At 35.4% G+C, this 15,517-nt stretch overlaps 1 protein-coding gene across 3 annotated transcripts; it reads left to right on the top strand.

The window, feature by feature from the left end:
- The first annotated feature begins 6,957 nt into the window (after nt 1-6,957).
- LOC128188928 (mas-related G-protein coupled receptor member H-like) lies at nt 6,958-14,877 on the top strand. 3 transcript variants are annotated; one of them, XM_052860258.1, is made up of 3 exons: nt 6,958-7,046; nt 12,603-12,942; nt 13,285-14,877. In XM_052860258.1, exon 3 carries the CDS (start codon nt 13,294-13,296, stop codon nt 14,572-14,574), a length of 1,281 nt encoding a protein of 426 aa, XP_052716218.1. In that variant the 5' UTR covers nt 6,958-7,046; nt 12,603-12,942; nt 13,285-13,293; the 3' UTR covers nt 14,575-14,877. The 3 variants fall into 3 exon arrangements, with proteins under 3 accessions (XP_052716218.1, XP_052716220.1, XP_052716219.1); XM_052860260.1 differs by lacking the exon at nt 6,958-7,046 and adding an exon at nt 7,079-7,099; XM_052860259.1 differs by lacking the exon at nt 6,958-7,046 and having other exon boundaries at nt 12,468-12,942.
- Nucleotides 14,878-15,517: the final 640 nt, after the last annotated feature.

Genomic DNA, 15,517 nt, shown 5'->3' with positions numbered 1-15,517 from the left:
GCTGAAAGCAGAGTCTTGGCTGTAGGCAGGCAAATCGCCAATGTTACTATAAATAGCACAACTTCAAAAGTAAACAAAAAACCATACAGCGTCAAAGTCAAAGCTTCTGCTTTACCAAATAGTTACACAAAGAGCCACGTTTTGTCCAAAAGTGTTTGCATTTTGTTTCTTTTCTATAATTTCGAGAGAATTGTCTATCTTTTTTAGTTTTCTTAATAATAACGTTTTTTAAAAACAAGTCTATGCATTTTGGACACATACAATGCGCATGAATTTCCATGAACTACTTTGCTGTGCGTTGAAGAAATGGGGATTGAATATATAACGCTTGTTGCAAAATTCAAGGCAGAAACTGTTGACCTTTTTTCTACTAGACAGACATATTTTTGTTTTTAGCCGCTTACAAAAATTGATCGATCTCTGATGCTTTGCCGACATTATTAGCATGTGAGAGAGAGAGAGAGAGAGAGAGAGAGAGAGAGAGAGAGAGAGAGAGAGAGAGAGATTTTCATTTTTTACTACACAATATGCATAAAGACACACCAAAAGAGCCCGGCTTTCAGTACTTCAGTACTTTGATTTTCTAATGATATCGCGAAAACTTTCAATACAATTTATCGCATGGCATGGTAATGCGATTTGTAAACTACAAAATGGATAAAATAGTCACAATGTTGATCATTTATACCAGGCTTGGCGTACTAGTAATATTAAATGAAATGGTAATGCATCGCAATGCATTACATGTTTTCAAAGTAATGCTAGAAATGTTTAACGTCACTTTAGCATTACAAGTAATGGTAATGTATTGCATTACTTTCCATTTGGTAATGGTAATTTTATGCCCAAATTAATGGTATAATGTAATGCGTTACATTACAATGTAATTTGCCCCAATCCTGATATATACACGGACAAAAACTGATATGATTGTTTAATTGATTATAATCAATAAAGAGGTGAAAATGAATGAAACAGCTAGAACATTTGTTTAAATTAACGCACATTAAATATGGAATTAAGTTTGAAAATATCGAATTATCTTGAGGAATATGAGAGAAAAGAGTTGTCAGAACTTATTAAATAAAGAGAATTGAACTAATTCCAGCCTTTGACAAGGTATGTTTTAATGAATCGCTGTTCACTTTAAAACTATGAGTCCCTCGCATATAATTTATTTATCTTTAAAATTTGTAATAAGTCTGACTGAGACAACGATAAGACCAAAATAAAAACTCACCAACTCACCAAAACCAAAATAAAAACTCACCAAAACCAAAATCGTTTTTAAGGGAAACACGTGCTGCATATCGGTCCCCAAATAGTGGTAGTCTATACCCAAAGGATTTTTGAGTATGAATCCATTTGACAAAAATTATTTTTGTTTACATATCAATTTTAAAAGTAACAACCCCAATTTTATTCAGTGGGGTTCATTTTTATGTTAAAATTTCCGTTCTCTTTCAAAACGCGTGTAAAAATCTGACATATATATCCTCTTGCTAGCTTTGCTTTTACTTTTCTACCCTTCACAGACTGAAAACTTATACTTTTTTGCAGAAAAAAATTATTAATATTTTTCCAACATACTTTTCCATATAATTTCTTAGGATTTCTTTGTACATTGCCATACTTTGACCCCACGTATCATTAATAAAAACCGGATTGAACTTGTGAGATCAATTTCAATTAGCCGTTGTTTGAATAACAAACGAGAAAAATAAACCCCCACCAATAATATTTAAAAATACATGTATACGCTTATTCGTTATTTATTTTAAAACACTTTCACCATTTGTTTTACCTCTTAACCACTAGTAAAAGAATTTATTTAAATTCATTCATATAGTTCTCAGTGAATAAAACCCTCAAAAACAAACATGAGTGATAAATGTCACATTCAACACAGATTGTTTTGAATTGATATTTATATATTTTTTCTTTTAAGATATAACGTCATTGTGTCTCCATAGACACAGGAGTTTAAAGTATAGCCTGGAATTTTCTTGTTCTTAAAATAAATCCAATGCCGAATGAGAAAAAATGGTACCCTATTGTGAGGCAAAGTTACAACGTTGATTCAATTTTTTCTCAACAAATTGTTGAAGAGAGGAGACCAATGAACCCTCTTCATATTTTTCTCAGATTTTTTAATCTTCAAAATAAGTCTGCAGCTGCGCAGTTCGACAGCTCTTCTGAGTGATTAAAATGGTATTGTTCTGTTCTTGTATGCACAATTTGCATAATTTAAAACAACATGTAGAACCTCATATTTATTGCTTTTTTTTCTAGCAACAGTTTTGGTCAGTTTCGGACAGAAACAAGACAGTTCAAGAAATTTTTCCACTCTTATTCTCATATGTACAGATGGCCACATCCCCCTGGTCAACAAAATTAATCATCAGACCCATATTAAATTCAAAGAATGGTTTGTTAGACTAATAATTATTATTTAGTAATGAATAATTCTACAATCGTTCACGTTAAAAGTTTGAATGTTTCCCTACATAGTTCTTCTTTTTAGATCTATTGGGATGTATTCACGTACAGATGATTGGGATGTATTCAGGTACTGATGATTGGGATGTATCCATGCATGTACTGAGGATTGGGATGTATTCAGGTACTGATGATTGGGATGTATCCAGGTGCTAATGATTGAGATGTGTTCATGTACTGATGAGTGGGATGTATTTATGCACTGATGATTGGGATGTATCCATGTACTGATGATTGGGATGTATTTACGTACTGATGATTGGAATGTATCCATGTATTGATGATTGGGATGTATTTATGTACTGATGATAGGGACGTATTCACGTACTGATGATTGGGATGTATCCATGTATTGATGATTGGGATGTTTTTATGTACTGATGATTGACATGTATCCATGTACTTATGATTGGAATGTATCCATGTAATGATGATTTGGATGTATCTATGTACTGATGATTGGGATGTATCCATGTACTGATGATGGGATGTGTTCATGTACTGATGATTGGGATGTATCTATGTACTGATGATTGGGATGTATCCATGTACTGATGATGGGATGTGTTCATGTACTGATGATTGGGAAGTATCTATGTACTGATGATTGGGACGTATCACTTACTGATGATTGAGATGTATTTAAGTATTGATCATTGGAATGTATTCATGTACTGATGATTTGGATCTATTCATGTACTGATGATTGGGATGTATTCATGTACTGATGATTGAGATGTATTCACGTACTTGTAATTGGGATGTATTCACGTACTGATGATTGGGATGCATCCAGCTACTGATGATTGGAAACTATTCATGTACTGATGATTGGAGTGTATCCATGTACTAATGATTGTGATGTGTTCAGGTACTGATGATTGGGATCTATTCATGTACTGATGATTGGGATGTATTCATGTACTGATGATCAGAATGTAATCATGTACTGATGATTGGGATGTATTCGTGTCCTGATGTTTGAAATGTATTCACGTTCTAATGATTGAGATGTATTAACGTACTGATGATCGGGATGTATCCAGGTGCTGATTATTGGGATGTTTTCATGTACTGATGTTTGGGATGTATTCATGTACTGATGATTAAGATGAATTTACGTACTTACGATTGGTATGTATTCACGTACTGATGATTGGGATGTATTCATGTACCGATGCCTCGGATGTATTCACGTACTGATGATTGGGATGTATTCATGTACTGATGATTTGGATCTATCCATGTACTGATGATTGGGATGTGTACATGTACTGATGATTGGGATGTAATTTCGAATTGATGATGGGGATGTATTCATGTTCTGATGAATTGGATCTATTCATGTATTGATGATTGAGATGTATTCATGTACTTATGATTTAGATGTATTCACGTACTGATGACTGGGATGTATTCACGACTGATGATTGGGATGTATTCATGTACTGATGATTTGGATCTATTCATGTACTGATGATTGGGATGTAATTACGAACTGATGATGGGGATGTATTCATGTACTGATGAATTGGATCTATTCATGTATTGATGATTGAGATGTATTCATGTACTTATGATTGAGATGTATTCACGTACTGATGACTGGGATGTAATCACGACTGATGATTGGGATGTATTCATGTACTCATGATTTGGATCTATTCATGTACTGATGATTGAGATGTATTCATGTACTTATGATTGAGATGTATTCACGTACTGATGATTGGGATGTATTCATGTACTGATGATTGGGATGTATTCATGTACTGATGATTGGAATGTATTCACTTACTGATGATTGAGATGTATTCATGTACTGATGATTTTGATGTATTCATGTACTGATAATTTGGATCTATTCATGTACTGATGATTGGGATGTATTCATGTAATGATGAATGGGACGTATTCATGTACTGATGATTGGGATGTATTCATGTACTGATGACTGAGATGTATTCATGTACTGATGATTTTGATGTATTCATGTACTGATAATTTGGATCTATTCATGTACTGATGATTGGGATGTATTCATGTAATGATGAATGGGATGTTTTCACGTACTGATGATTGGGATGTATTTATGTACTGATGATTTGGATCTATCCAAGTACTGATGATTGGGATGTATTCATGTACTGATGACTGAGATGTATTCATGTACTGATGATTTTGATGTATTCATGTACTGATAATTTGGATCTATTCATGTACTGATGATTTGGATGTATTCATGTAATGATGATTGGGATGTATTCATGTACTGATGATTTGGATCTATCCAAGTACTGATGATTGGAATGTATTCATGTACTGATGACTGGGATGAAATCACGAACTGATGATTGGGATGTATTCATGTACTGATGATTGGGATGTATTCAGGTACTGATGATTGGGATGTATTCATGTACTGATGATTTGGATGTATTCATGTACTGATGATTGGGATGTATTCATGTACTGATGATTGGAATGTATTCATGTACTGATGACTGGGATGAAATCACGAACTGATGATTGGAATGTATTCATGTACTGATGATTTGGATCTATTCACGTACTGATGATTTGGATATATTCATGTACTGATGATTGAGATGTATTCATGTACTTATGATTGAGATGTATTCACGTACTGATGACTGGGATGTATTCACGTACTGATGACTGGGATGTATTCATGTACTGATGATTGGGATGTATCCATGTACTGATGATTGGGATGTATTCATGTACTGATGACTGAGATGTATTAACGTACTGATGATTGGGATGTATCCAGGTACTGATGATTGGGATGTGTTCAAGTACTGATGATTGGGATGTGTTCATGTAATGATAATTGGGATGTATTCATGTACTGATGATTTGAATGTAATCACATACTGATGTTTGGGATATATTCATGTACTGATGATTGGGATATATCTATGTCCTGATGATTGAGATGTATTCGCGTACTAATGATTGAGATATATTGACGTACTGAAGATTGGGATACCAGTTGCTGATGATTGGGATGTATTCATGTACTGTTGATTGAGATGTATTCACGTACTAATGATTGAGATGTCTAAACGTACTGATAATTGGGATGTATCCAGGTACTGATGATTGGGATGTATTCACGTACTGATGATTTGGATGTATCCATGTACTGATGATTGAGATGTAATCACGTACTGATGATTTGGATGTATTCATGTACTGATGATTGGGATGTATCATATACTGACGATTGGGATGTATTCATGTACTGATAATTGAGATGTATCCATGTACTGATGATTGAAATGTATCCATGTTCTGATGATTGGGATGCACCTGTTTACTTATGTATGGGTTGTATACATGAACTGAATGATGATTGGGATGTATAAGCGAAATGCACTGATGAATGGGGTGTTTAGGCGAAATGCCATTTCAATTTTAAATTGTGTGAAATACGTAAGTGATATTTTCCAATTGTAATAACCTCACTAGAAAAAAGAGACTTCTTATAGGACAACTTCGGAATTTATTTCCGTGTAGTTTTATGTTTGATTTTTTTTTAATTTATATATAGACGCAATTTTTTTTTCGTGGAAACGAACTATTCGGCGATTTATCTATTGAAAGGCTCCGTACATTTTATACATTCTATTTCCAGATTCTTTGTACGAGCAATTCTTCTTTTTCTATCTTTCTGACTTCATTAATGAAGACACATTTTGCGACTCCCCGGCTATCTGTCTGACGGAGATAATTTTCTGAATTAAATATTGAACTTTAAAGAAAGTCTTCTATCAACTATTTAATTTCTGGAAGCTGCATGAGCATGGGGCAAATGATAAATCCGTAGAAATTTGATTTCTTTTGGAGATTTGGTTGATCCATGGCGCAATTGATAATGAGTTTTAGCGCCAGTGGATTAACGCCTCATCCGGGCTATGTCGGGGCGCTCCGCCTTACTTTGCCTAAGTACAGGAATTCAAGATGAAAAGCTCCAAGGATTCAGTCTGTATATTAACAGGGGTTAATTTACACAAAGGAAGACATTTATATATCATCATCCCCTCCTGGCCAAGTGCACGCTAATTGTTTTGCCCTGTTAAATACATAATAATATATATACAAATCTTTCAGCTGATCTGGATTTTGGCGTAGCCTAAGATCTTCGACAACAGGAGACACTCGTGACATGGTAGGGGTAGAGGGTTTTTTTTCCATTTGTCAGATCTCACACGAAAAGTGCAAACTTCTTGTTAATGTAGCACTAACATCGATGTAACAGACAGATCTCGTGTCGACGTGCGCCGTCGCCAGAGATCACCCAACAATTGACACACACAAGAACAGGTGTACTTTTTGAAATATTAAACAATTTTCCTGTATTCCTTCAATCATTTAATGACATAACACTGAAGCGATTATTGGTGATAAGAAAGAAATAAACTCGAGCCATCGCACAAATCCGGCCATTGGGCAGCTACAAAGGGAGGGTACATGAACGGGGCGTCACAAGATGGGACGCGTGCTGGGATAATCTTTTTAAGGTAATTCAGTAGCTAGGGCAAGAGTTGGAGAGTCTCCTCCCTATCAAAGATATGTAAGTATATTTCTTATGATCCTTGACCCACGATATATATGCACGATTATTAACAACATAAGTCAAATCTTTGCATTTTAAATAATCCATGTGGTGAACTTCTACGATGAAATGAGGATAGCCTCTGTGGAAACAAGGACGCAGCCGTAGAATAAATTTTATTTCTAGTTTATCAAAAATATTTTAAGGTAATTCCATATGATATGTACTTTTCTGCACAATTTGTGCCCAGGGTTCTTTTATTAATATGGCGTCGCTCATGTCAGTTTTAGTTGGAATATCGTCTTCAGAAATTTTCATTAATATCGAAAAGAATGTTAAAACTTTTCTTCAATTTGAAAATTTAAAATTTTCTCTTCAATCTGCATCGTGAACGGATTTTTGACATTATGGGAACATTTTCACTCACTCAATTTAATTTGATCCTTTCGTGCTATGCGCGCTGCATTCATTGTAATGCATAGGAAACACCCACGACTGCAATAGAGATAACTTACAGAGGGAAGATTTCATATAATCTGCTTATCTTATTTGATATTGCTGTTTTTATTATCGTCATCTTCCGTCTTATCTTATTGCGAGCCGTATAACAGCAAAAGCCCACTTCCTGTCGGGTGCGTTCGTTCCGCCTATGTAGAAGTACACCGGTCACCATCAAATAGCAGCACTCGGCTCAGTTGCTTACAAATGACCGAAACATGGGTTTTTAAGTTCAGTGTAGGTCACATTTATCACTTCTGTATACAATAAGGGGCAGGGATTAGTGAACTCCGAAAAAGATGAAGCGATTTCTGAAAATTGCTATCACGTATCAATCATTCTGTAAACACTGTTGATTTAGAATAACAAACGATGGCTTCCAACCAGTGGTGGAAAGACTGGAAGTGTAATTACACTCCAAACAGATCCAGTTTTTGTACGACTACCACCTCTGTAGGACTATCTAACACGTGTTCGAAATCTGGACATTGGAAACACCTGAAACATGCACATAAATTTACCAGCTCGTGCCTGCCAATTACACTATCACCATTGGTCGAAATGCTTGCCTTCTTTTGTGGACATATGGATATCTATTTTTATGTATTTATCCTTGCAAACTTATTGACTTACAAAATTGTGTTTGAACATTCCAGAAAAACCACCCAAAATGTTGTTAAGCTAACTATTTCTAGCAAATATTTAGAGCAAGTCTACTTGCGATTCCCTTTTTCTATAAACATGCGAAACTGATGAAAATAAAAATGTACTGTATATATTGTATCAATTGTCAGCGATTGAGTGAACTTCATCCTGTCTAAAACCTGCTGCAGTCTGTTTACATCTTCCGGTCGAATCTCACAAAATTATTTACGATTATCGAACCAAGACGAAAACAAATTCCATTCTTGCGGGCAATAGATCAGCATATTACTATTCTCTAATTACACAATTTATTGGGTTTAAGACACTGTGTCATTCAATAAGCAAACAATTGGCGAATTCGGTAGACGATGTAATGCCTTAATGCAGGAGAATCCGCCGATTGGAGCAGCATTGTTCAATACTAGGTTGAATCTTAGATATATTAATGAACTTTGTTTTTTTCGATAAATCACATGAACGCAGAAATTGACAGGCTGTCCTGATATTCATTATGTCAGCGAAGACTTGTTAGCCCTGATCACGTGACGTACGGTCGAGTTTGCTCGGGTGTGAAAACAATAAAACACGGGAACAGATATCTACCGTCTGCTAGTGAAAACCATTAGTCCGCTGATCTACAGATTTTTACCAAGAATTTAGGAAATTATGATTAATTTTACAAAATTTGCGATATCTGCTCCGCCAAATTTTTCTCGCCACGAGATTTGCGCGAGATATAATCCTTTTATCACGCAGTGGCTTTGTGAGTTCGTCTGGATTCACACATTAATTTAATCCTGTGGATAGTTAAAACGATGCGACCTTATTACGTCGATTCTCAGCAGGTTTTCATAATTCAACAATTTTCTTCGAATGGAATTTGTCAGCAACCGTGCTTCGAAGTCATAAACAAAATTCTAAGGATAACTCTTGGTCAGGGTGCTACCACTAAACGGAAACGTTCTGTCAAATCCCAAATCATTAACTAATTCTTTATGTATAACAACCCCTGCAATGTTGCAGCTTCCGCTGCCTCTATTACGCCTCATCCAAACAAAATCGGACAAAATCTATCGCACCTGCTCTGTTTGTTTCTTGGCCCCAAGGCTCTGAACTTGAAAAAATAAATGCATTATGTAATTAACTAAGATGCTGCGATCCCTATGAAATAAAACCATCCGGTGAAACTTAACTGGGTCAATGGTGTTATAACCTTGATTCAGAGTTGGAAACAAACACATAGTTTGCATACATAACCAAGGGTTGCTATAAGTGTTATAATTTCACTTTGGCAAACTGGTTTCTAGAATATCAATTGATAAGGCCAAATTCTCTGCTTTGCAATAAAAAAAAAATAAACATTGGTTTTATGATATATGTTCTATACAGAAGTAGAATTACCATGATGACGAACTAACGCTTTCTTTGTGAAGTTCTTGCATGGGTACTGATGCATCTCGAGTTCTTGTCTCGGACATTTCCTTTAATAGAAAAAATCAGGGCTCATTACGTGATTGAAACCACAGAGAAAAATATCTGAACAATGAAATATATAAATCCACCGCAATCGAATTAGAGCATTTAGTCATCAGTAATGAAATCAGGTTCCATTTCAATGACGACAGCAAAATCCCGGTGTCTGGGGCGGTCCGGGGAACCGGCGCAAGATGGCGTCCGAGCTGGAAAACCATAACGCTGAATTACTTCTCTTTTAATTTGATAAGAAAAAGAAATTGTACGAAATCGATCTGCCGACTTTCTTTAAAATATGCCTCTGTTTTATCATGTGCATCTCGGTAATTTGTTTGTAGAGTCTAATCTTTCCATCCTATTTATACTGCAGAGCAGTTAATCAACGTAAATATGACAAGAGCGCTCGTTTGTGAACCGACATTGTTTTCAGTGCATGTTTGTTCTTACTCTCCGTGTCTGTAATTTCATGTTGATGTCATACCACACACAGGGTTCAAATGAATTGCTCATTAGTTTTTGCATTAAGATTATTTCTTTTTACTACTAAAATTTGATTACAGACAGGTGTATGTTTCCTATGAATCTCACCTGTTGATTTGACCAACGTCGGTGAATCTGACGTCACGGAATCCATTATAGGCTGATTGGTAAAGTTAACCCATTACCGTTACTTCATTTTTCAAAGGTGTCATTTGAAATTTAGCGGAAGAAAAACGAGTTTCTGAATAAAATATTTTTAAAAAGCAATAAGTTATGACCATTTGCGAATTTACCCACAGACTGCAATTGCGCGAGATTATTTTTATACGATCTGCGAGCAGTGGTTAATTGTAAGTGTTTCTGATTCCAAACAATTTTATATAAATTTAACATAATTGACAAATAGTTGACATTATATGAAACTTGTTTAAAAATTATTACATTGCAAAAGATGTACTCCCAATTTGCCCGAGGACAGGGAGTAACAAGTAATTGTTATTTGTCTAAGGATAGGGAGTAGTAATGCGTATTTGTAATTTTTTTTTTAAGGACAAGGAGTTGTGAAAATAGTTACTACACCATTATTACACTATTATATAGCAAAAGAGTAGTAAGTATTTGTAACCTCAGGAGATGAAGTAGTGAGTATCTGCAATTTATTTAAGGACAGGGAGTAGTCAGTATTCGTAAACTATATCAGGGCATGGAGTAGTGATTATTTGTAATTAATGTAAGGACAGGGAAAATTCGAGATTTGTACAGCTTTGGTGTTGAGGTATACAGAAACAAATTCTAAACATTCTGCTGCAATAATTTTTTTTTCACTGGCAGCTTTGGCATTGCTTTTGTATATATAACCTATTAATCTGCTCATAACGAACACATATTTTTTTCCTGATATAACCGATGAATATGAATTTTTGGTAAGAAAGCGATTACTTTTGATATGAATTAAGTATTTTTTAAGGTTGAATACATTTTATTGGGTCATCGGTCCAAGGACATCTCGTGTTTGAGGAACTCGTGTCATGGTAGATCATCACACGCATCAACAGCCTTCAAAAGACACTGATTACAAATGAAGGCTGTTTATTCATGTGAATTCTCAGGGCTCTCGTTAAGTTATCTACTATTCACTTTGATATAAATGTTAAAAGATATATCAACCTTAAAATATTTTAAGCCGAGCGCTTCATGAACTTTTCATGACCGTCATTCGCTAATCATTCAATTATTTCATAAATCGCCGCCTACGAATCGCTTCTCCATCCCATTTATTCCTCCGGTGTTGTCTCCAAACCCTTAACCATCTTCCCATGCAACAGAAATTGCTAATTTGTTAATTTTTAAACAAAATGTTTTGTCAATTTTAATTATAGCGAAAGACAAAGAGGGGAAAATTGCTCCTTTTCTCGGTGATTATTCCATTTGAAAAGTACAGTTCAAAAGCTTCTTTTACCTATACTTAGAAATTTTTAAATTTTTTTTACAGCAATTCATTCATTTGATATTTAAAAACATTTCTATGGCGATTTCTGAGTAATTTACTTAAGGAATGAATTCAATATTTATTTGTTTTATACGATATAAAATGGTTTGGTGCAGTTTACGCTTTATAAACCGCGAAGCGGTTTATAAACAAGCGTAACATGTTTCAAACCATTTTATATCGTATAAAACTAATAAATATTGAATTCATTGCTTATAATTTAATTTTTTAACTCTTCTTTGTAGATAAAAACGGTCATTTAACCTTTAAAATGATGTAAAATTGTACAAAATTCAAACGTAACGTCAGGCGTATTGATACGTTTTTGACGTTAGTCTTACTATAACGTAGGCAACATTCTTTATTCGATATAAAACATTGTTTTTTAGCCAATCAGAATGCGCGTTGCAACCAGAATTAAATTATTTGGAAATAAAAACATTTTTAAGACGATCAATCGCGAAACGTTTAGGATTCAATTATGTTAAAAGATTTTGAAAATTGGACTGTTGTCACTATACATAAAAAATAAGTTCCGCGGAAATGGTCTTGGTATGAAAATTAATTAAATCGAATTAGCTGAACTCCCGGTTTCTTATAGTTTTGCCGTTATCACGTGGGACGCAATATCCGGTACGTCCCCGCGGTTTATTGGGGTACCCACCAAGGTATTCCTCGAGAGGTTTTGTTTACGACATAGACATCTATATTAATATAATTCTCTCTCTGGATGTGGTAAACATATAGGGCGTAGTATGGATCAAAACCCCCTCGGTGAACAGTTCCCATTTTTTTTCCATTCACCAACCCGAGTCCATTTAGGCACCTAAATTTTTATTCTATATATTAGGCATCGGAAAATCAAAGACTTATCAAAATATCCAAATGCCGTCAACAGAGGAACGATTCTCATAAATTGATATCTGTTTATTTCAGAAGACGTCGAGCATTGCTTTGTGGAGGTTGCGGCGATTCGTTGTTTGTGTCTGGGCGCTGTGCAGGGGCAGATACAGACGGCGATTGGTTATTGAACACTCATACAGCGGCCTCTGTGCTAAGCCTTCAGTATTCCTCCCAGCAGCTCATAACACGGCCCTACTTTATGTCAAAATGATGTCGACTTTTATTAGAAATCGCTCAGTGTAAACTCGGTTTTTAATTTCGTCTTCAGGATTTTAAAATTTGGATTTGCGTGTTCTTTGAAGTTTAAAGGATTTTTAACTGTATCTGAAGGAAAGCAACAATCTGCATTTATATATTCGCCTTGGACGTCAAAGTAAGTTGCGTGATATTTTTACTTAAAAATTTCAAAAAGAAATTTCTTTTAAAATCTTTCAATCATGCTTTGTGTCTATTTTTAGTTATGTATTTTCTACCAGCGTTTTAGAATCAAAATTTGATTGATGGTCAATTTTGATCTCATTCTATCTGAAAGATCAGTTCGAGTTGATTTATCAAACAAGAAACGTTTAATTTGGGTGGAAAAGGGAAAGAAAGGAGTTTTCTGACCTGCTATGAGTATCCGTTAGGGTATACCGGCCTTATTTATTTTGATGATTATCTGATCGTACCAAGGCACTTAGTGACTCGCTATTTATCTTTTTCTTTTAATTTCCAGTTTTCAGCAATGTCTGAATACCTCTCAGAGACCACCGTTAGCAATAGCAGTGGGGACCAGCGCGCCATGGACAATCAGACGATTCTACAGTCTATGACGCTGGAATTTCCTGAGGACTACCTCTCAAACGGAACCTTTGTGCCCTATTTAATCATCCCCTTCCCAAAGAATCTAGCCTTCCCCGTGTATGGTGTTTTGGTCCCCATTATCACTGTACTGACGCTGGTGTCCAACGTCCTCGTCATCTGTGTTTTCTTGAAGAAGAAGATGCGTTCAGTGACAACGCTTTTTCTCGCGGGATTGGCATGTTCGGATACACTCTCCGCTATTTTGTGGTGTGTGGTACACCTCTATTTTTATGGATTCAAAAGCGACTACACAGTCCCGGTCCAGCATCCGCTGTGTGTTTTTCATGACTACGCTTTATATTTAGCGGTGATGTTTCATGCGACGTCAGTCTGGCTCACTACAACGCTTGGCGTACAGCGATGCATCATTGTCGTCAAACCGTTCTGGGGACCACGATTGTGGACAATGAAGAAGTCGGCCTTCATGACCCTTTTGGCTTATCTATTGTCTGTGATGTTTTTTCTTCCGTTGTTTTTTATGAACAATTATAAGAAAATTGAAGTGACGGAGAACAATATAACGTCTGTCGTCTGCGGGGTAAGAGTGGACCCTTTCTTCGAAAAGAGACTGTATGAGTACTCCATTGTAAATAATTCTTTCCGTGGAATATTCGTACAGTTCCTGCCATGCATTTTGATGCTGATTACGACGTTCGTCCTGGCGTACAAATTAAAACACGGCAAGATTCTGCAGCGCTGCATCTCCTCGGCGGCGGAGGGTCCAAAACGAGACTTCCAGCACCGACAGCGGACGACGTTAATGGTGGTCATCATCATGATCATCTTCCTCATCGTGGAGATTCCGAACGGCATCGTCTTCGGAATCAAAGTATACGAAAACCTGTCCGACAATTACATCATAGAAACTGAAACTGACTATTCGATAGCCATTCTACAGAACTTTGTACTGTTGTTGAGCTATCACTGTAACTTCTGGATTTATGTAGCGCTGAGCGCCAGGTTTAGAGAAACCTTAAAAGCGTTGATTTGTGGCTTCAAAGTGAAGCATACCTTTGAGCGAATGATGACGGTAAGTAGTTTTTCTCCCGCCAGCTCTTTGAAACGGAAGCGAGGGATACGATCCACCGGAAACGGAAGTGACATTAAGTGCGACTTTGAGTCAAAAACTTATTTCTCAAACCTGAATGGAAATAGCGATTGAAATATAACAATTGATGGTTTTGTGTCCACTATCATCTTGATATGAATAGGATTTATGAAATCCTGTTTGTATGTGGTTGATTGTTACCAAAGGTCAATACGGCCGCATTTTGAGATACTGTAAAGGGTTTAAGAGGAATCTAAGCGAAATGCTTTTTATAGTAAAGAAACAAAATATGCTTATCGTACATTGTAACATAGCAATGCAAACAAATACCATGAACACCATGCATATACATTGCATCTTGATATTGGTGTTAAAATCATGTGCATCTAATATATTAATAAAGAAGTCTGCTTTTCATTGTGTTTAATCTTTTATTGTATGCGCCTACCTGGACTGTAGTTGTGTCTGTGACCATTCTTTAAATGACCTACATATGTAAGATTTCACTAGGCCTGTGTTTTACAATAACTTAATTTAATAGCATTGAATTTAATTACATAGAAAATTTAAGAGTTTGTCGAAAATACCTGTTTTTATTTTAGGTTCAAATTCAATTACAACATTTCGAAGAATCTTTGCGGCAATTGAAGTTTAACGATGATTAGCGACGTTCCTCTAACTTTAGTAAAAAAAAAAAAAAAAATATATATATATATATATATATATATATATATATATACACACCAGGCTTGGGGTAATGCTAAATGTAATGGTAATGCATTGCAATGCATTACATGTTTTCAAAGCAATGCTAGTAATGTATAATGCCTCAAAATTAGCATTACAAGTAATGCTAATGTAATGCATTACTTTCCAAAATCTAGTGTAATGCTGGCATTACATGGCATTACTTTGCATTACTATGCATATTTATGCATGTTCACTTTAAAAATTGTGATGAATAAATGAATAGTTGAAATTGAATTTGATTAAATTTATTTTTAAAGAAGAAAGAAATAATTCTAATTAAGAACAAAATGTTTTAATTGTACATGTT

Source organism: Crassostrea angulata, chromosome 6 (genome assembly GCF_025612915.1).
Source record: "Crassostrea angulata isolate pt1a10 chromosome 6, ASM2561291v2, whole genome shotgun sequence".
Classification (NCBI taxonomy): domain Eukaryota; kingdom Metazoa; phylum Mollusca; class Bivalvia; order Ostreida; family Ostreidae; genus Magallana; species Magallana angulata.
Note: the sequence above shows the minus strand (reverse complement) of the source record. Positions and strands in the feature narration are given on the sequence as shown.